This window comes from Pseudomicrostroma glucosiphilum (genome assembly GCF_003144135.1).
Source record: "Pseudomicrostroma glucosiphilum strain MCA 4718 unplaced genomic scaffold BCV69scaffold_20, whole genome shotgun sequence".
Taxonomy (NCBI): domain Eukaryota; kingdom Fungi; phylum Basidiomycota; class Exobasidiomycetes; order Microstromatales; family Microstromataceae; genus Microstroma; species Microstroma glucosiphilum.
Window position 1 is genome coordinate 270237 of NW_020289932.1, and position 19793 is coordinate 290029.

Below are 19793 nucleotides of genomic sequence, written 5' to 3' on the forward strand. Positions count from 1 at the left end.
GTGTCCCTCTTGCCCAGAAGAAACCACACCATCTCTGCCTCGACGGCTCGCATGAAGAAGAGGCTCCCTCAGCACTTTGAGCAGCCCATCTCTCCCTCCTCCACCTCTACTACTTCTCAGAGGCAGAGCCAACACCAGAGAGGAGGCAGCGTGGCTAGCGGTGGCAATGTACTGGCGCAGCTGCAGCAGGAGATGGGGAGTCCAAATAGGAATAGCTTGAAGGAGATAGTTGGTCTGGAGAATGAACATCAGGAGTGGGAGAGGGCTATTCTAGATGAGGTAAGTGAGAGCGGAGGAAGTTGTAGCCATGCCAAGGCGGTCCACCGGTTGACATCGATGAAGACATGCCCTGTACTGACATATGTCCGCTCACTTCTCACTCGATAGCGTTCCTCCGCCGCCGAACAGCTTGCAAGTCTTCCACAGAGCGGATCTACCAGTACCTCTGGACGCTCCTCTCCCCTCGTATCCACCTCATCTGTCAGGCGTCATCAGTCACTCAATCATCATCTTGGTCGAGGATTGGCAGGCAGGGTCACAGGAGCCGCCACTTCGAATAGACATGCGGCAGTCAGCCACTCTGGCTCTGCCTCTCGTCTTCCACCCGGCTTCGGTCACACGCCTCCTTCAATCGCATCTCAGCTACAGTCGGCCTTTGGAGGCGGAGCCTCCAGTGACGATGCGGGAGCTACTTACAGCTCCACCGCTACTCTCGACGACTCTGGTCCCGATACACCTGCATCCTGGTCTCAATCACAGGCCTGGTCAGCTCGGGAGCAGCAGGGCAGCGGAAGAGCTTCTCCTTCCCGATACACGTACACTTTCACAGCTCCCAATGCTTCACAGCTGGCGCGGGGCTCCTCCCCAAGTCCAAGCGGACCTACGCACAGCGGTAATCATCCGAGCCTCATGGATGTGCATGCATCCCTTGCCCAGATGGACTTAGGCGGCGGACAGGCTCCCTCGTATGCTTTGGATTCCACCAATGCCTCGAATGCGACATCTACCTTGTCCCCTTCCCGCAGACCTCTCCCTCCCAAGTCGGCAAAGAGGCTCCCGTCTTTGGTCACAGATTCGGACGCTCTCGCCAAGGGGAGTGGGCACGCTCATCAACCCTCTGACAGCTTCGCCGGGCCGGCAAGTGCCGCCCCCTACCTGCCCGTCGCCCAGCGTCGCAGTGGTGCCTTCCAACCAGGTCATACCAAGAATCAGTCTACGGATGCCGTACTGCGCCCAACGCCTTACTCGCCGCCTGCTGGAGTCTCGGGTCCTTCGGGGTTGCATCTTGGCACACTTCTCGACGGGCCTCATACTGCAGCTCCATCGGCGTGGACGCAGCGAGAGGAGATTCTGGGCGGACATGCTCCGGAACGAGGAGGGACTCACCAAATGCCATCGCCTCTGATGGAGAGGTTGGCGATGGGCGATTCAAGCGGGACTGGCAAAGAAGGCGCCGAGCTGAGGCGCTCGAGATCTATAGATCGGAACGGGGTGCCCTCGCAGTGGGGTCTGGGTCTAACGCCGGTTGCAGAGACAAGAAATCAGCACCAGATCACTCTTGCCCTGACGAGAGCCTTGGCTGAGCAGCGGGAGAAAACGCTGCTTCTCGAGAAAGCTTTGGCGGCTTCTACTCAGATGGCTGGAGGGATCGGAGGGATGCCTGGCTACCAACAAGACCATCACCACCAGCAACAGCAGCAACAGCAACAGCATCCTGGCGAGTACGGCAATGGCTTCCAATCGCCGCGTAGGCAGCAAGGACTTGGTCAAGGCCCTCAATACGGTGGGGAGTATCCTCGACCATCGCCACAGCAGGGAAGAGATCGAGTCCAGCAGCTTCATCAACAGCACCAGCCGCCTACCTCCACACCTGGCCGCGCTCACCATCACCAGCCATCGAACGGTGATGCGGGTCAATTCTCTTTCCCGCCGAGGCCCCCAGTAGGGCCGAACGCGCAATCACAGACTCCTCACTCTGCACCATCAGCCCCATCCGTTGCCGCTCCTTCTTCCCTAGCGGCTCGCCTGCAGCTGAACCCGGACCACTTCGAGCTATCGCCTCGCCCCTCTGCACGCTTCCTTGTCATCAAGTCCTTTACCGAGGACGATGTACATCGATCTATTCGTCACGGTATCTGGGCCTCTACTGACAAGGGCAATCAGCGACTGGATAGGGTCTTCAAAGAGTGCCAAGAAGCAGCGAAGGCCGAGACTGACAGTGGTACCAGTGAAGTCGCTGCGGGAGATGTACCTCCCGGGCACGTCTACCTGTTCTTCTCTGTCAATGGCTCGGGCCAGTTCTGTGGTATGGCGCTCATGACATCTTCCGTCGACTTTGAGACATCTTCGTCCGTCTGGGCTCAGGAAGGCAAGTGGAAAGGTCACTTCAAGGTGAAGCACATTTTCGTCAAGGACATCCCCAATAGGGAGCTACGTCATATCAAGCTCGAGAACTCTGTGGAGAATAAGAGTGTGACGCAGAGTAGGGACACGCAGGAGTTGGGGAGGAGCCAAGGTGAGGAGATGCTGAGGATCTTCTATGGGTATCCCAGCAGGACGAGCTTGCTGCATGACATGGACTTCTATGGTGAAGAGGAGCGCAGGAGGAAGGCTGGCGAAGCAGTGTCACAAAATGGAGAGGTGCCGCTACGAAGGCAGGGACCGCCGTCAATGCACGGTGGTGTTGCGCAAGACACAATGTCCCCCTCGGCACAACCACTTCCCTTTGCGTCAGCGCCGAAGCATCCCCACTCGCTCCCTATGCGTCCTGTTGCTTCTCAGTCAACAGGCAACGGGGATAGTGCTGCCGTCGCTGCCGGTACTGCTCAGCACGCCTCACCTTCGCTAGGCTACAACATCACTCCGACTCTTCAGACGGGTCCCTTTCCCGTGCCTCCCAATCCGCACACAATGGGCATGAGCCCCGCCCCTCCTCCAGGCTTCGCAGTGGAGGGGCAAGGACATTACACGCCCTACACGTTCCCACCTACGCCTGGGCAAGGGCAGCGCCCAGGACAGGGACAAGGGCAGGGACAACACTTCTCTCCGCATTCTCACGCTCAAGCTCAAATGCAGCCTCAGCATCAACACCAGCCGCTATATCAGCCTTATCAAGCTCAATACCCACCTCCTCTCCCACCAGGCTACCAGCCTTACCAACCTCAGAACCATGCTCAGGGTCTTGCCCCAAGCCACGCTCATGGTCACGGTCACGCTCAGCGTCCCAGCCGGCCTGCACGAAGCTCACCTTTGCCCCCTACTGCTGGTGGTGCTGGCACTGGGGCGGCTGGTGGTCCGAGGAGAAGTGGAGGCGCAGCGCCGACGGCAGCAGCGGCAGCGGGAGGAGGGCAGTGAGCTCGTCGCTGGACGAGTTGCGACGTGGGACGGACCTTGATGAGGCTAGATAGTGCCTGTCGATCATGGGAGGGGTCGAGCAGCGCTCTTCAGACCATTGAGATCTTCTTTTCCCCCTCTCCCCTTGCCCTTCACTCTTGGTTTCTACCTTCTACTTGTATCTACCCTACTTCTCTGAACTTTGTCAGTTCGTCAGTTCGTCTCTCGTTCCTTCGTTCGTTCCTTCGTACGTACCCTTTCCTAGCTAACCCACTCTACCTCCTTCTCCATGTATTCCTACGTTCGCCTCTATTCACACTTCCTTCCTGGCCCCCGTGGAAATGGCAATGGAACAGAATAGAACAGAACAGAACACGGAGCGGAGGCACAAGTCTCATAGCTCTTATCATTTCGTATATTGTGCATTGTGCACTGCACTTGGTTGTGTCTTTCTCATCGCTTGTCTTCTTTCTCCTCTTTGATTGGTGTGTGTCTGGACATGACCTCACTATTCCCCGTCTGACTCGAAAAGGCTCTCAAGCAACCAGCTCAGCCCTCTTCACTCCCACTCCCACCCCCGCACCCAATTCCGGTTCAAACCCACCCAAAATCCCTTCACCCCTCTTCGCAACCTGCATCTGATATCCTTGAATCGCCCTTTGCTTTTCCTCGGCACCAGCATCGTCCTGTTCTGCAAGTTGCCAAGAGAGGAAAGAGTTGGACATGTTTGGCTTAAAGGTGGCGGGGACGACGCCTAGGCGTTTGCAGTAGGAGGTCACTTTTTGCCAGTCGCGGGGGACTGGTGAGAGGGAGGGAAGGAGGGAGGATGGGGGAGAAGTCAGTAGGTGCTGGTTGCATCTTGCCACGCCTTCGCTACCACTCACCATTCGCACAGTCCCTACTCATATAAACAAAGCTCCTCTCAAAGATCTTCTCATTGACAGCCGAAGTCATCGTCTTTTTCACCAACTTGTAATCCTCCCAAGCTTCACGAGGAGAGGTAAAGAGGTAGTCGGTAGCCTTTTTAATCGCTCGCATAAAGGCCCGAGCTTTTTCGGGGTGAGAGGAGAGGAAGGGCTTGTTGGCGATGTAGAGGATGGAGCAGAAGCAGCAGCAGCCGAGCTCGGCGAGCCTAGAGGAAGGGGGGAGGATGTGTCAAATCCCACGCACTGCGCATGATCAAGGGAGCTCTGTCATCGTAACGCCCTCTACTCACTCGTCGATACGCAGCATCTTGACATCCGAAGGAGGTCGACCCTGTTCCTTGCACCACTCCTCGAGCTCTACCATCTGAACGTTCTCAAGTCCAATCCCAGCATCGATCTCCCCGCGCTTGATGGCGTCGGAGACGTTCATTCCCACACGGACAGCTTGGTAGTCGCTGGGTGCCATGCCGAAGTGGGCGGTGAGCTCGTCGATCTGGAGAGAGATTGGGGGAGAGACAGGGAAGTGTGAGTTAGGTGGATAGCAGTCTGTAAGAGAGATAGAAGATCTGTGCTGACGTCGTGACTCACCTGGATTTTCCCAAATTCACCGACATAACCAATCTTCTTGCCCTTGAGTGACCTAAAGTCCGTTGTGATTCCCGACCCCTCAAGGTAGACCACTCCAGTGAATGGTTCATCCATGAGAGTGCCAATGGACTCGATGGGGAATCCTCTAGCAGATCCGGCAATGGTGTGGATCATGGCCTTGGCACCCATGTCGACTTTACCGCTGCCGATGATCTCGGTGACGTCAGATGGGTCGTTGGGCTCGAGGATGGCAACTTGGATGCCTTCTTCCTTGTAGAAGCCCTGATGGTGATGGAAGTGGGAAGAGTTGGAAGGTGATGGCCGATGTCAGCCTTCTGCCTGTGTGTATATGGTCATACGAGCCAATGACAGAGTACTGGGATGCTCACCTTGGCCTGGGCAAGGAAGATGGGGGCATGGTATGGCGTGGCATGCCAGTTGAGCACTGAAGCGGGAACAGACGGGGTGAGCACGTGTTCAGCTGGTGTCGAGTCATAGGGAGGAGGATCTGCTCTCTTGTGCTTCTCCTTTGGCAGACTCACGGAAGGTGATCTTGTCAGTGGACATTGTGGTGAATGGTCGAGGATGGTAGTGAGGCAGGTGGTTCAAGGACGTTGAAGAATGGAGGAAAGGGTCCACTACGTCCTTGGCTGGCAGGACGACTTGGTGTTATATACTCCACCCAGGCTTTCACCTCGCCCATGCCCAGCCTCGCGGCCCTTTGCCGAGCCTGGTTGCTCTCCCAGTCCTCCGTCCCTGCCTGTCCCTGATGCTGAGCCTAGCCTCAACCCGCCTTGCTCTTGCTCAGGTAAAGTCACCCCACCCGACTCTACTCCACCCCCAACCAGATCAACCCGACTTGCTGCCTGGGTCCTCTGCCTCGCCTCGCCTCGCCTCGCCTCGCCCCCGTCCCCCCCAATCGCAATCGCAATCGCAATCAGGGCGTTCCCCCCCTCTTTGTCCTGCCCGGTTCAACCCTGCGCATAAACCCCCTTACGCGACTGCGCATAAGCATCCCTTTCCTGTACCCACGGTCCAAGGAACTCCTCAGCCTGGGTGGCGATGGGTCGGCTACTGCCCTATCGGTATCATGCATGCTCTGCATCTCTCTTCGGACATAAAAGAGGGGTGGGTGGGTGAAAGGAAGCTGCTGCAGCAGAAGCAAAGCGGCCTTCTCCGCTGACTCGCCTACTCACTCGTGCACTCGACTCGGTCCGTGCAGCACCGCGCGGCCGCCGGCAGATTCCTCCAGGCACAAAGGACCCTATCGGTCGGTCGGTGGGTGCCTCTTTGCGCTTGTGGTTCTCGGTCATCCTCCGTCTGCACCTCTCTGCATCACATGCATGGATGGGGGTTGAGATTCCCCTGAGCCAGGGCGAGAGTCGGGGCTTCACCTCACCTCAAGAAATTCGCCGAATCCCTCTTTGCCTCGTCTGCCCTGCCCTGCCCTGCCTACACCCAGGCACTTCTCTCCCTCTCTCCCTCGCTCATTCACCCAGTCAAATTCCCCTGCCGAAGTCGAAGAAGCTCTGGGTCTCTGCAGAGGTTCAAAATCAGTCATGACTCGACTCGACTCGACTCGACTCAAACGCAAAGTGCACGGGCCAATTCACTCGCTTCACTCCACGTTTTCGCCCAAGCCAAGCTCAAAAGAAGCTTCTGCGCCGGCAACAAGTGCAGGCCAGGATTCCGGCGGGCCAGCAGCGCGCGATTGGAAGTAGGGAGGCACGTTGGCAGGTAGAGCGAAGCGAAGCGAAGCGCAGCGCAGTGTAGCCTGGCCGGAGGAGGGAGGGTGAACGGGCGACGTCTATCATTGGCTAGTGCATGAGGCCTCATGGGAAGCATCCATGAGCTCTGAGAAGAGCACACCACAGACGCTAGCACCATTGCTTGCCAGTCTCACTCAAGTATTTCAGTGCAGCCAGAGTCATGCGTGAAAAGTCTCCCAACAACTGCTCCAGCTACACTTCTATTTCAGCGGCCCCGACATTCCTCTAAGTCTGTCTCACCCTCGCTACACCTCATTGGAATCTACCATTGTGACAGTCACCTCGACATCCCCATCCTTTCCGGCATCTGCCTTCTCATACCTGGTCTCATTGACAAACGTCTCTTCTAGCCCTTCATGCCTCCTCGAAGCAGGTATAAAGACATCATAGTACCTCGGCATGACAAAGCCTACCAGCATAGCCGCAAGGCAGAGGATCGACAGGATGAACCCAGCGATCATCATCGGGTCGTATCTCAGCGTGTGAAATTCAGGAAAGGCAAAGCTGAGGATGATGACCAGGACGGGCCCGCTGACGTACCTCAGTAGGACTGGTAGGAAGAAAGGGATGCTCCAATTGCGTCCACCGCCTATGATGACGTTTAGGTCGCGACGGAGCTGGTTGCCAGAGTAAAAGGCCAGGAACCAGAAGCGTGAGGTGAACTTGTTCCTTCCCCAGAAGCCAGGTGCACGGACCTCGAGGTGGGACTCTACCTGGGGTCGTGCTAGAAAAGTAGCCAGGACGGTACAAACGGCCCAGAGTCCCACTCCGGCTCCGGCTCCTGCGCCTGGACTGCTGATGCCGTGAGCGAGCCCGATGCCCAAGATGTGCCCGGCGAGATAGCCACCATTGTAGATCCAGAAGCTGAGCGCGCCAGTCTGACTGACTACGTCGTTGTAGCGATACACAGAGCTGGCGCTGACTGTTTCTGCCCATACGACAAAGATGAGAACGACATTGTTGATCCACCTGTCCACGCCGTCCAGGAGATAGTAGCCAAATTCGGTGCAGTACGGCAGACACATCAGGAAGCACACCAGCGTAAGAGCAGTAACGATGGTTGGTCTAGAACACTTCAAGCCCGAATCGACTAGAAGTGTGGCCACTACGTCCAACATGACGAAGGCGGAACTGAATCCTAGAACGATGAGCGTAAAGAAGAGCAAGACTGCCCAGAAGTTGGCACCTGGCATCTGGATGACTGCTTCGGGCAGGGTGAAGAAACCTACTACAAAGGCACCAAGACGGACACCATCTTGCGGCCAGCGGCGAAGATAGCCTACTACACCAAAGACGGCGAAAGCTGCAAAGTTTTCAAAGAGGACATTGCTACCGCAGATCAGGATGGCGTCTAGGACTGCGTTTGAGTGCTTCTTGTTGTACGAGGCATAGCAGGTGAAGTAGCCGAATCCCACACCAGTAGAGAAGAAGACTTGGCCTACCGCCGTCTGCCACACGGTTCCAGAGGCCAATTGATCTCCGCGCCAGGTAGCCCAGAGGAGCCTCACCCCCTCGCCGGCATTGTCCAATGAGAGGGACCTGCCTACGAAGATGATCGTAGTAACAATGGGCAGTCCCATTGTGAAGTAGACGACTCGACCTGTCATGCCCACACCTCGGAAGATACTGCCCCAGATGAGGAACCAGACAAAAGCGCTCCATCCCACCGTCTCTCCGACTAGGGCTTTAGCTGGGTATGTGACATAGGACAATACACTCGACATGTCTGCAGACAATTCTCCACCGACGGGCGCTGGATTGGCGAGGGCGTCTTCGTTGTAGAATGATTCCAGTCTACCTTCCCATGGCAATGGACTTGTGAAAGAGTGGCGAAAGTAGACCATGATCCAAGCTAAATTGACAGTAAAGTACTGTACGACGATGAAGCTGACCAGGACGGGACCGATGCCCACGCCCTTGAGCCGTGGGTGGACATTGTTAAAGGCGATGACCGTACCACCTCGGTAGGCTTGGCCCACTGCTATCTCGAGGATTAGGGCTGGGATGGCGATGAACAGAACGGCGCAGAGGTAGGGGATGAACCACTGTAGACCGTAATTGTTGTACACGACCGAAGGATATCGTAGCAGGTTACCCTGACCCGCACATCCGCCCATTGCTGCGAGCAGAAAGGCTGCTCTAGATGGCCACTGGTCACGACCATCGGACGCCTTTGGAGGTGGTGGTGCAAGCCAGCCACCTACCCTGCGTAACAGTGACGTTGCCCCCATCCTTGTCTGAGTCTGTCTCTAGAAGTGGAGTGTTCTTGCAAGGAAGCACCTCGATGGGCCTCGGGTTGGGAGTGATAAGGGAAGTCATTCTTCTCGACCCTGAGCTGACCTGCATTGTGCTGATGGGAAGTCCACATCGAGTGCCAAGTCTGCGGTGGCACCATAGTGGGTCCCGCTGCCAAGACTTAACGCGAAGCAGACTGAAGAGAGGGAGGCTACAGGGAGAGTTCGCGGCGGAAGCTCAAACCCTGATTTCAGACGAATCAGCGAGTTGCGTGGCTTGGCGTCATCTGCGTCAACGCTCCTCACGCTCGCCTGGGCCACTTCTGTCGCCAAGAGAGCATAGACGATTAATAGGTTCGCCGCCGCATAGTCTTGTCCATGGCCAGTTCTGTGCTCGCTGACTGGACTTGATGAAGCGGTGGACCGGAGTATCATGAGGAGGGACTGGCTGAAGAGGAAGTCTAGCTGAGACATTTGTCCATTGCTGTGCTGGCCTGCCAAGCACTCTTGCGAAGGTCGCATGAGGAGCCCATTCTGCAAGAGCAACGTCTCAAGGTATGGGCTCAGAACGCATAGAGGCCATCAATCGAGCGCTGCTACTATGAAGTAGGAAGCCTCGGCTGCGAGACACACGGTCGAGCACGTGAGGGAGCTCTCCGAGGCGGAGTGTGCCCTACTGAAGCAGCAAGACCTTAGAGTGTGCCGCGTTCTTGGACGTTGCATTCTGTTTATCCTACCTCTTTGCACCTCATTGCGAGGTATCATTGTCACTCTGCGGCGAGGAGGTTAGGGATGGACGAGGGGCGGAGGAGGGAATGCGGGGCTCCCACGTCCTGCTTCCGACCCGACCCCAGAGAAGATGTGCATTGCTCGCCTAATTCCACTTCCGTTCCCTCAGCAGCAGCAGCATGACTCGGTAAGCCTTCAACCACGCCACTTCTTGCAACATCTCCTTTCCCATCAGCTGGTAGACTGTACCTCAGTCACAGCGAGACAGCATCATCAACGTAGCGTAAGCGATGCCTTCCAGTGAGGAAAGGCAGAGCAGCACTGCACAAGATGGCCACGACTCAGACGAGCGTCAACCGCTCCTTCCAAAGCCAAAGGAGCAAGAGGAGGAGCCTTTTCCCTTCTTCCCCTTCTTGGTCCTGATGGTCCTACGTCTATCGGAGCCCATATCCTTTAGCATCATCTTCCCCTTCATCAATCCACTTGTGGCAGAGCTCAAGGGGGAGGACAGCAACGTGGGACTGTGGGCCGGACTCATCGAGAGCCTGTTCATGGCAACGCAGTGCTTTACCTTGCTCTTCTGGGGTGGACAGTCCGACAAGAGAGGCAGGAAGCCTATTCTGCTCTGCGGTCTCTCAGGGTCGGCCCTGAGTATTGTCCTCTTTGGTCTCTCCAAGAGCTTCTGGTGGGCAGTGGTTGCAAGATGCCTGTCAGGTGCTCTCAATGGCAATGTAGCTGTGTGAGTCATGAATGTCAGGCAGAAAACCCGAGACAGACTTGCTGAATGGTCGCTGCATAAATCATTTCAGCGTCAAATCGGCATTGGCAGAGCTGGTACCCTCTCGTCACCATCCTATCGCCTTCTCCAGCTTGAGCATTTGCTGGGGCATTGGTGTAACAATAGGTCCGGCTCTTGGCGGCTTCCTTGCCCAGCCTGCGCAGCAATACCCGACCTGGTTCTCAAAAGGAGCCAAATTTGGGCTGGGAGGTCTGTGGGAGAAGTATCCTTACTTTCTCCCATGCTCCATCGCTGGCAGTTTGGCGTCGTTGTCGGTCATATTCGGCCTCTTCTTTCTTCCCGAAACCCTTCCGAAGATCGTCAAGCAACGCAAGAGGTCACACGAGAGGACTGAAGATTCCGAAGGCAGCGCATCGCCTGTCTCGGTGAAGCAGAAGCAGCCGCGCTTCAGGAGCCGCGTAGGGAGAGTGAGCTCCTTCTACTCTGGCTTCACACCGACAGCCAGTGGAGCCGCCAGTCCGCATAGCGGGGCAAACGCTAGGCAAGGCTCGAACGGAAATGTTGCCGCTGCAGCTACTGCAAGGCTAGAGGAGCAGCAAGAGCCATCCAGTCGCACGGAGTCTGCAGACAGGACAGATGATACTGAGTCCTCTGTTCGCAACGATAATCCCGAGGGAAACAGTGGCAGTATCACGAGCCTTATCAGAACGCCTCATATCCAGAGACTTCTTGTAACACAGGCATTCCTTAGTCTGGTCATGGTGGGGCTAGATGCGATGCAGATCTTGTTCTTTGTGAGTGCTAGGGCTTGGCGCATCGTCTTGATTCCAAGCAGTGACTGACTCATGTCATCTCTGTGGGCCCCTTTTGAACAGTATGAGCCCATTAATATCGGTGGGCTGTCGTTGCAGCCTTCGCAAACGGGACTGATTCTCTCTTTGGCGGGAGCGGTCGGCACTGTGGCTCAAATCGGCATGTTCCCCCGTCTGCAAAGGCAATTGGGCACACTGCGACTATATCGCTTCGCGCTGATGCTTCTGCCATTCAGCGTTATCACATTGCCAATGGCGAACGTGGTGGCAAGAGGTCGTCATCTCGAAGGCGGTGTGGCCGGTAGTGAAGTGGGTGTGTGGGGCTTTGGTGAGTCCAGTGTTCAGCAGGCAAAGTTGCGATGGCGAGCAGAATACTGAGATTGAGATGTACTCTCCGGCACCTGCAGTGGTTGCTTCAAATCTCCTCAAAGTGTTTGCCTCCTTTGGCTTCGCAAGCAACATGCTGCTCGTCAATCAGTCTGCCTCCCTCTTCGCCACTGTCCGTCTAGGGACTTTGAATGCCCTAGCCCAAATGGCATCGAGTGCGATGCGAGCCATTGGGCCTCTAACCTTCAGTACCCTACTCAGCATCACATTCCAGCAACAACTACTGAAGGGATATTTGGCCTGGCTTGTCTTGGCAGTTATCAGCTCTGGAGGCATCTTGGCTAGCATGGGCATTGCAGATGTAGAAGGCATGATTCACAGAGGCGAGGTAGCGGAGAGGATCGAGGGACGTGATGCATAATGACCATGGACCAGGCTGACTCCTCACGACCATCGAATGAAACGGTGTTTATCCTGTAATCTTCCGAGGCTTCTCGATCGCTGCTGCCAGCATGGTGTGACATTGCTGCTCTCAGCAGATCCCTGTACTAGTATGGCTCATGGTCGTGGTGAAAGCGAGTAGGCGGAGTAGCGGGAGCGGAAAGACGCAGGCGTTGGCTTGTGCATGCTGCAGGTCCCTTGTCCGATCCTACTCTATTCAAAACGAACTCCTACCATTCCTCGCTCACATCCTTGCGACTGGATACAGCATCCTTGCCATCCTTGGCATCTCTGCGGTACAGAGCGATGGTATCGCTACCATCTTCTCCCTCCTCACATCGGGATGCCGCCTTGCAACCCGCAGAGCCCAGCTCGAGTCGCTCCGATGGCTCCCCTCTGCAACCTACCTCGGCCAGACCGCCCTCATCCGCTCCTGCACTGCGCAGCAAGGCCTCTTCCTCCTCTCTTCTGGCTCGATCGGTAGCCTCTTTGACTTCCACCATCTCCCGCCCCACGACGCCATCCTTGCCGAACAGCGCGGGGAGACCAGGGAGTACCACCAGGCCGATGGCGGGACCGATGCCAAAGGCGGGCGTGTCAGCTGCTGTGTCTCCTGCTTCGGTCAGCGTCAGCGAACACCGTGAAGATCATAATTGGAAGTCGGCGCAGGCTCGAAAGGCGGAAAGAGAGTGGGGCAGGCAAAGTGAGAAGGGTGAGTAGCGTAGAAAGAGCGCAATGCAGAACAGAGGCGCAGGCAGAGCAGTGCCTTTGGATAGTATCCTGTGCAATTGCGTTTACCTTTCCTTGCCCATCTCGTCTGCTCAGCCCTGCTGTCTGATGCTCGCTATCGCAAGTATACATCCCTCGTGGATAGAGCTCTAGCATCCTTCGATTCCGTTGCTGAGTGGGCAGACTTTGTGGGAGCATTGGGCAGGTTAGAGAAGATCTTCTCTGCGCCTCCGCCCGTACCTACCTCCCTCATCCCGCGCTCCCTTCTCCTCTCCAAGCGACTCTCTCAGTGCCTGAATCCAGCACTACCTTCCGGCGTTCACCACAGAGCTCTAGCTGTGTATCGTCAAATCTTCATCCTCCTGTCCCTTGACGGCCTGCGTCGCGATCTTTCGATATGGACTCCTGGACTGCTTCCGTTCTTCGAGCGTGCAAACACCTCAACGCGGCCAGTGGTCCTCTCGCTCTTGGAGGAGTTCTATCTTCCTCTACAAGAAGATCTGAAACCTACATGTCGAGCCTTTGTACTTGCAGTACTGCCAGGTCTCGAGGAAGAGGGGGCTGAGAACTTCGATCGCACATTACGACTCTTGGATTCTCTGCAGCAGCGTGTAGGGGAGGACCTCTTCTGGAGTGCTCTGTGGGCGGTCATTGTTGGAAACGCTAATGTGCGACAAGCTGCTATCAACTTCCTGGTCAAACGGAGTCCTCCCTCAAGGGGACTTTCCGGCCTTGCACGTCCACCTGTCCGTCTCGCTGGCTTACCTATGGCGGTGTCATCTCTGTTGACCTCTCAAGATCTCCTGATAGTCCGCGGTGGATTGGACCTTCTGATACAGCATCTATATCTTGACTCGCATCTTTATGCGATACTTCCTGAGGAAGAGCAGACCAGGGTGATGAGGAGCGCAGTCACGATACTACTGAGGAGAGAATTGAGCCTTAACCGGCGACTATGGGGATGGTTGTGTGGGACTACCTCTAATCCTCAAGACCTAAGATCAGAAGAGGAGGAGAAGGAGGTGGCATACTTCGAGACATATGGTCTTCAAATACTAAGGCGAGCACTGCTCGAGGACATGGTCTCACAGGGGCCCGTAGCTCTCTCGAGCGGCCCACCCCCATTGACTCCTCACAAGCTACCAGCCTCTGCAGAAGAGCTGTCCAGTCGCCAGAGACCCTATCGTATCTTTCTCTCGCTATTAGACAAGTGGGCAGTAGGCGCAGGCTTGACGACTGCATTGGCGCTGGACTCGCTCAGAGCTCTGCGGTGGCAAGTAGAGGACCTCAAGGGCGGAGACTCGGCACAGCTCCAAGCCAGCGAGCTTCTCACAACGGCAGGGACTTTATTCGATGCCTTTGACAAGGCGATCCTCGCCCGCAGCCTGATTGCGGAATTGCAGGTCGAATTGAGTCAGGACCCATTGGACGGGACGTCGATTTTGCAAGCACCTCTTTTGTTGGACTCGTCAAGTGATACAGCAACTACAACTGCCCTGAAGGCGATCGAAGCGCCTGCTACTTTGCTCCTTGAATTTGTTCTCACCCACTTTACTTTCAAGGACGACGACTCAAAGACAGTGCATCTGCCTAATCTAGCAGTGGCTTTGCTCGCACTCGTAGCAAGGGCAATCACTTCCGATGCGAAAGCGATCGAGTGTCTCTCACGCTCCATCGACCTCTGTAGACTGCTGTTCTCCTACTCTATACCGCGCACTACACATGTGGCAGCGAACGGCAGCTTAGAACCCGCGGGATATCCAATGTCTGCTTCTGGTCTCCTCGACAAGATTCGCAACTTCTACGCGGCTTCGGTCTCGAATGACGCTGAACGACTTCGCGCCCCAATCGACCTCTACGCTGTCCAAGATCAATCAAGCTTACTGTTGCTCACCTTGGAAGTAGCCATTGCAGCCCTTCGAGCCGGCGGAATGTCTAGGCTAGTCATACCGTCTTGCAGGCTGCTGACTGGTCAGATTCAGAGGCTCGAATTTATGGAAGGCTCGGAACGTGTTCATTGGCAGCCTCAAGCCTGGCTAGAATTGGTGATAGTACGTCTCTCATCCTCTGACCTTCTGTTTCCAGACCTGGAGGCAGTCGTCACTACGCTGCTGGCAGCTGCGACGTGTGGAGGGCTAGACAAGCGCATAAGACTTGCTCAATATCCGTCTTCGGGATCAGACATTTCGGCTCTCCTGATCATTGATCGATTGACCCAAGCTATGGGACGAAATCGCCCGCCGTCCGAAGCTGCTGTCGCTACGCAACTCGTATGGCAGGTGAATGACGTCTGCGAGGTCGGACTGTTACCGGGGCGTATCGTTGCAGGCTTCCTTAAAGCGCCGTCTTCGCCAGGCTTCGTCTCTAGCTCCGAAGGATTTGCGAGCATCTGGAGATTCAGCGATGATCATCGCTTGCAGTCGGGCGCTCTGAGTTCCCCGCTATTTTGCTTGTTGGACATGCTCAGCAGCGACGAATACGATCGTCGTCAGGCCGCAGAGTCGTGGCTACGGTCGCATCTTCGATCGTACACACCTCTCCTGGTACTGCTGTATTCATCGATCATCTCTGCAGGAGCAATCAAGGTACGAAGGACTGTGAACCGAATCTCTTGCGCAAGCGACTTGGTAGTAGAGGATCTTGCATACCAAGACAGGCTTGACCACGAAGTACTCAATCACACTCTCGCTAGATTAGCTGCAGTGGCTCGATATGGCGCCTCTGGTTTCATCAGAGGCGCCAAGGCATCGGTGATCACTGGAACAAACGCCCTTCGAACCCACCTCGACGGCTTTATCGATGTCGCTGTGCTCTCACTACGAACGGGTGGGCATTCAGGATCTCCCTCGTCGCCGCTCTTCAGGTCTCTTAATGCTGCTACCCACAGTGTATGCATCGACTTCCTGCAGACGCTTGCTGCACGCAGCGGACTGGCTCCGGAACGACTGGCACAAGTTGAAGAATGTCTGATCAATCGACTGCTTGTGAGCATCGCAAGGCACGAAGCCAATGACCATCACAAGCTGCTCCTCATCCTGCACACTGTCATCGCTGGAAAGGCCAGTGCCAACAATTCAACAAAGCCGCATCCACATCTCCTGCCGACGGTCGATGCTGCTATCGGTACTGATTCTACACGGCCAAGCTTGGCCCATTGGGTCGATTTCATAGTGATGACTGCAGGCATCTACCGTCAAGCAGTGGACGCCTTCCTGATACCCCTTGGAGGATGCATCTGCAACCATTTGCGCAAGCCAGGACGATGGATCGACACGGAAGAGTTGCTACTGCTCAATGCTCTTGAGAAGGTGGCCATGCTGGGACTAAGTGCAGGCAAGCTTGGCGGAATTCCACCTGGGCGTGCAGAACACGAGTCCGTAGGAGATGCTGTCTACAACAGTCCGAGTATAGCTCTACCGCTTCCGGTTGCGACAGCCAAAAGCGAGATCGGCAGCTCAGGAACTGGCATCGATGACGGGAGTAGCCTCCAGCAGCAGCAAGCCTCGCGACCCGAGGACCATCAGTCGGCCGGCTCGGGACTATTAGGGTATGTCTCTGGTATCTTTGGTGGTGATGGTCATGCTTCGCCGCTCTACTCAGGTGACCATGTCGCGAAGACGACTAGCAAAGCTCTGGAAGCTTTGCAACTGGTAGTCACAACCCTGCACGACATCTGGACAGGCACCGCTGTGAACGACAAGGTTAAGACAAGAGCTTCGCGGATGCTTGAGAGGCTCTACAGGGCGCACTCCGATGGTGTAGCTGAGACTCTTGTGGATTGTTGGCGGGTGCGAAGGCAAGACAACCAAGACGGATCTCCTTCGATGGAACTCCTTGACCAACTTGTCCCTAGCCCTCAGATCGTCGTGACCTTTCTCTGCGATACGGTCTCCTCTCGCTTGCCAGCACCAGGCTCTGCACGTCCGACGTGGACACCCGATCAGATCGTGACAGCCGACACTCTCCTGTCGTATATCGAGGCCTATCTGTCGCACATGTCCCCTGGAGGAGCAGCAGGAGTCTGCCCAGTCGTGCTCGTACTCGTCAAGGACTTGTTGGCGAATAGTGCCGCCCACAAAGGGCATCTGTTTCCTGCCCTTCGATGCTTTACAGTCCTGGCAGAGCGCTTGATTGGCAACAGCGCATGGGAGGGAGACAAGAAGGCAAGGAGGGATCTGCAAGAAACGCACCTCCGGCTCTTCGATCTCTGTGTCCTGATTGCTGGAAGGGAAGCGAGGGATCATGCTGGAGAGACCATGGATGAGAAGACTAATGCCCAGGTTCCCCACGCCTCCCGCGATATTGCTACTTACCTTGCTGAATATGCCTTGCCGACCCTCCGGAAACTAGCGTCTAACGACCCCGAGAGGGTTGCAACATCTGCATCGAATGCCGTATACTACATCATCGCCCCGCCTTTGAAGACAAAGGCTCGCTCCTTTGAAGGTAGCGTAGACTCAACAGTCTTGGCGTTGGCAACAGAGGTCTCCAAGATATCCGGCGCTCGCAAAGCCTTGCGGTCTTGTCTGCTCGATGCCTTTCTCGATGCTAGGTTCTTCCAGATGTCTGCCGAGTCTGGACAGAGCTGGTGTGAGCCTATATTGGTGACTTGCTACTCTCAGGACAAGGGATCTTTCCTCGAGCTCATCTCGCGTATCAGTGTGACAACGTCAACAAACATGAACATCTTTGCCAACAGGAGGACGGAGCATATCGGCAAAGCGATGAACATTCGTAGGCTGTCTTTCGTCTTGTACGCGGCTGGGCACGAGCACTTTCTACCTCAATTGCCGGCTATTCTTGAAAAGCTGGTCGAGATCTTAAGAGGAGGTGTGGAAGCTGGTGCGGGAGGCGGAGGAGGAGGTGGTGGTGGTGGGAGTGGTGGGGTGGAAGGAAACGGCTTAGACCTACTCAGAGCGGAAGCGTACCTCTGCCTCAGAGTGATGCTCTGTCGATTCAATTCTCAGCATCTAGCGACCTTGTGGCCCCTGTTGATCACTGAATTGGTAAGTCTGCAGACAATGGGTGACTCAGAGCCCTCGGAAGTTCGCGAAGGAAGAGAGAAAATGGGGACAAAGGATCTGACGCGGTTTTTGTCCACCAATGCAGATGCGGCTCTTCGAGAGCACCATCGAGGAGCCACCTTCCGATGATGAGACTGATCTATTACAAGTAGTCTTAGGGGCATGCAAATTCCTCGATCTGTTGCTCACTCTAGAGACAGATGGCTTCCAACTGTGAGCATTGCAACGTGGCGCCGAGGGACCAAGGCAACGTCTGACCGGCACGAATTCCCTTTTCGTCTCTCCCGCACAGCCATCAATGGATCTTCGTTGATGACGTTGCTCTAGGCAGCGACGAATCGATGGAGGCGCCTCTGCTGCCTCGCCTTGCAGCTACAATCGAAGAACGGCGGGCAAAGTCATCGTCGGTGGTGAGTTCACGCCGATTCGCAGCACAAGCAGGAGTGCTTGCTGATCATCGTATAGTCTTCTCGTCTTCTCGTATTGCCTGACGATGTACAGCAGCCGCGGCCCAACGAAAGATTGGCAACAACCCCAACCTCCGCCATTCCTTCTCCTACTCGGGGGCGTTGTCCCCACATGCTCTCACTCCGGCAGATTGGATCCTTGGCTGATTTGCTTCCGGCACTCCGGAGCCTCTCCTCGAGCAGTTCTTCTCGAGTCTACACTGCTGCCACAGCATGGGGAGAGGTGGAGCATGATCTCGTGAAAGACATGTTCTCCGACGCGAGGTGATCAAAGTCCCGAAGTTCCGAGTGACGTATATTCGGCACACGGCAGGCTTACCTTGCACATGTACAATGCGAACCCTCCTCGCCAATCGATAGGCGTTACAATCCTGGCGTGATACTCCGATGTGCGCTCCTTCATCGCGGCCCGACAGGCTTCACGCCCAGCCCGGGTGTACTTGTAAGCTGTGAACCTCCGATGGACATATCAGATCACCGGGCTGTACATGGACCCCCGCCCCCCCCCTTGCCTTGCTCACGCGGGCGCCACATACCTTTTCGTTCGGAGCTAGTATACAGTGCAGGGGTACCATGGGCTCAAAAGGAGGGGGCAAGAGAAAGCATTTATGTGCCTAAACCTTACGATCCCGACTGATTCCCAACGCAAAGTCAGCCGTAAAGGATTGCTGACGTCTCCGCTCGCCTGCAAGGTATGATTTAGCGAGAGCGAACACCCTTCACTGTGGAGCTCTGCTCTTCCTCCCCCCCACGTCGGTCAAGCCTCTTGGTGTGTGCATCTACGCCCCGCTCATGGATCCACATCAGCGGGTTCTGTTGACAGTACCGTATAGCCTTCGAGCTCAGGTCCGGAGGTAGAGCTTCGTTGTTCCGCTTTTCGCCTGCCGAGGTGTCTTGCTAACCGAGGACGTGAAGGTGACCATCGGCATGCTCTTCCTGGCTCTTGCATCATGCCCAAGACTGATGCGCCTGTGCTACTCTACAAGGGTTGTGCTGGTGGTGCAAAGGCCAAGGCGAGAATTCCAAGGTGGGGCAATTCAAAGTCCCCACTTCACAAGAGCTGTCTGCAGCGCTCTGGGGCCCGCTCTCGTTCATCGATAGTGTTTGGTTGCTATGCTCTCTGACGCTGCTTTGTATTTTGTCATTTTCGGGTCATTTTTTTCCCCTCTTCTCTCTCCATCTCCTCGACGAAGTCCAGTGATGCATCGGGGGCAGGGCGACTCGGCAGAGGAGCGCTATGGGTGGCACCATGGCCATTTGTGTTTGGTTGGGCCTGCTGACCTCTGTTGCGTCAAGCCCCGGACTTTTTTATTTTTCCACGCCTGAGCTCGGGTACCGAGCGTGCGAATGGCGTGGCGTCGTGGCTCCGAGAGAGGGGGCCCACTCCGCCGCGCCTGGGTGGGTGAGGCAGGTAGGCGACGGCGGGGCTCAGAGGCTCAGAGGCACGCTGCCAATGGTCCACATCGGGCAGGAAAGGACCCAGTGGGCATCTCTGCTGAGGCTCAGACTCCTCAAGAAGCTTTGCACTCTGCCTCGTGGCTTTTTCAAGAGCAGGACCGCTGCTTGCTATCGCTGACTACGAAAGGCTAGATAGGGGGAGGGGGTAGTACCCAGGCAAGGGGAGCCCGTGGCGCAGGAGCCAAGGACCCATGCCCACTCCCTACCTATTCTGGTG

The 19793-nt window shown here is 56.0% G+C and overlaps 5 protein-coding genes across 5 annotated transcripts; 3 read left to right on the top strand and 2 right to left on the bottom strand.

The window, feature by feature from the left end:
* Positions 1 to 2034: 2034 nt before the first annotated feature.
* BCV69DRAFT_236684 (YTH-domain-containing protein) lies at positions 2035 to 2586 on the top strand (the record flags this gene model as incomplete). The annotated part of the gene is made up of 1 exon (XM_025489928.1): positions 2035 to 2586. A coding segment is annotated over one exon (552 nt), but the record flags the coding sequence as incomplete, so codon positions are not given.
* A 1283-nt stretch (positions 2587 to 3869) lies between these two features.
* Positions 3870 to 5884, bottom strand: BCV69DRAFT_306140 (NMT1-domain-containing protein; the record flags this gene model as incomplete). The annotated part of the gene is made up of 6 exons (XM_025494680.1): positions 5390 to 5884; positions 5237 to 5292; positions 4848 to 5129; positions 4550 to 4752; positions 4218 to 4465; positions 3870 to 4132 (listed from the first exon to the last, which is right to left on the bottom strand). The coding sequence occupies exons 1-6, from the start codon at positions 5412 to 5414 to the stop codon at positions 3870 to 3872; spliced, it is 1077 nt and encodes a 358-aa protein (XP_025345004.1). The 5' UTR covers positions 5415 to 5884.
* Positions 5885 to 6861: 977 nt separating this feature from the next.
* On the bottom strand, positions 6862 to 8847 carry BCV69DRAFT_253904 (SNF-domain-containing protein; the record flags this gene model as incomplete). The annotated part of the gene is made up of 1 exon (XM_025490539.1): positions 6862 to 8847. The coding sequence occupies one exon, from the start codon at positions 8845 to 8847 to the stop codon at positions 6862 to 6864; it is 1986 nt and encodes a 661-aa protein (XP_025345005.1).
* A 1022-nt stretch (positions 8848 to 9869) lies between these two features.
* Positions 9870 to 11878, top strand: BCV69DRAFT_301860 (MFS general substrate transporter; the record flags this gene model as incomplete). Its single annotated transcript, XM_025494606.1, has 4 exons — positions 9870 to 10318; positions 10389 to 11112; positions 11194 to 11458; positions 11538 to 11878. 4 exons carry the CDS (start codon positions 9870 to 9872, stop codon positions 11876 to 11878), a joined length of 1779 nt encoding a protein of 592 aa, XP_025345006.1.
* Positions 11879 to 12115: 237 nt separating this feature from the next.
* On the top strand, positions 12116 to 18871 carry BCV69DRAFT_124977 (hypothetical protein). The gene is made up of 5 exons (XM_025489172.1): positions 12116 to 12610; positions 12724 to 17633; positions 17737 to 17864; positions 17944 to 18061; positions 18117 to 18871. The coding sequence occupies exons 1-5, from the start codon at positions 12205 to 12207 to the stop codon at positions 18384 to 18386; spliced, it is 5832 nt and encodes a 1943-aa protein (XP_025345007.1). The 5' UTR covers positions 12116 to 12204; the 3' UTR covers positions 18387 to 18871.
* The last annotated feature ends 922 nt before the right edge of the window (positions 18872 to 19793 follow it).

Excerpts from the sequence above, each read along its gene's own strand:
- BCV69DRAFT_124977 (XM_025489172.1), top strand. The coding sequence starts at position 12,205 with ATGGTATCGCTACCATCTTCTCCCTCCTCACATCGGGATGCCGCCTTG. Across the intron at positions 12,611-12,723 it reads GGGCAGGCAAAGTGAGAAGG|CCCTGCTGTCTGATGCTCGC; the intron begins GTGAGTAGCGTA and ends TCGTCTGCTCAG. Across the intron at positions 18,062-18,116 it reads GGGCAAAGTCATCGTCGGTG|TCTTCTCGTCTTCTCGTATT; the intron begins GTGAGTTCACGC and ends ATCATCGTATAG.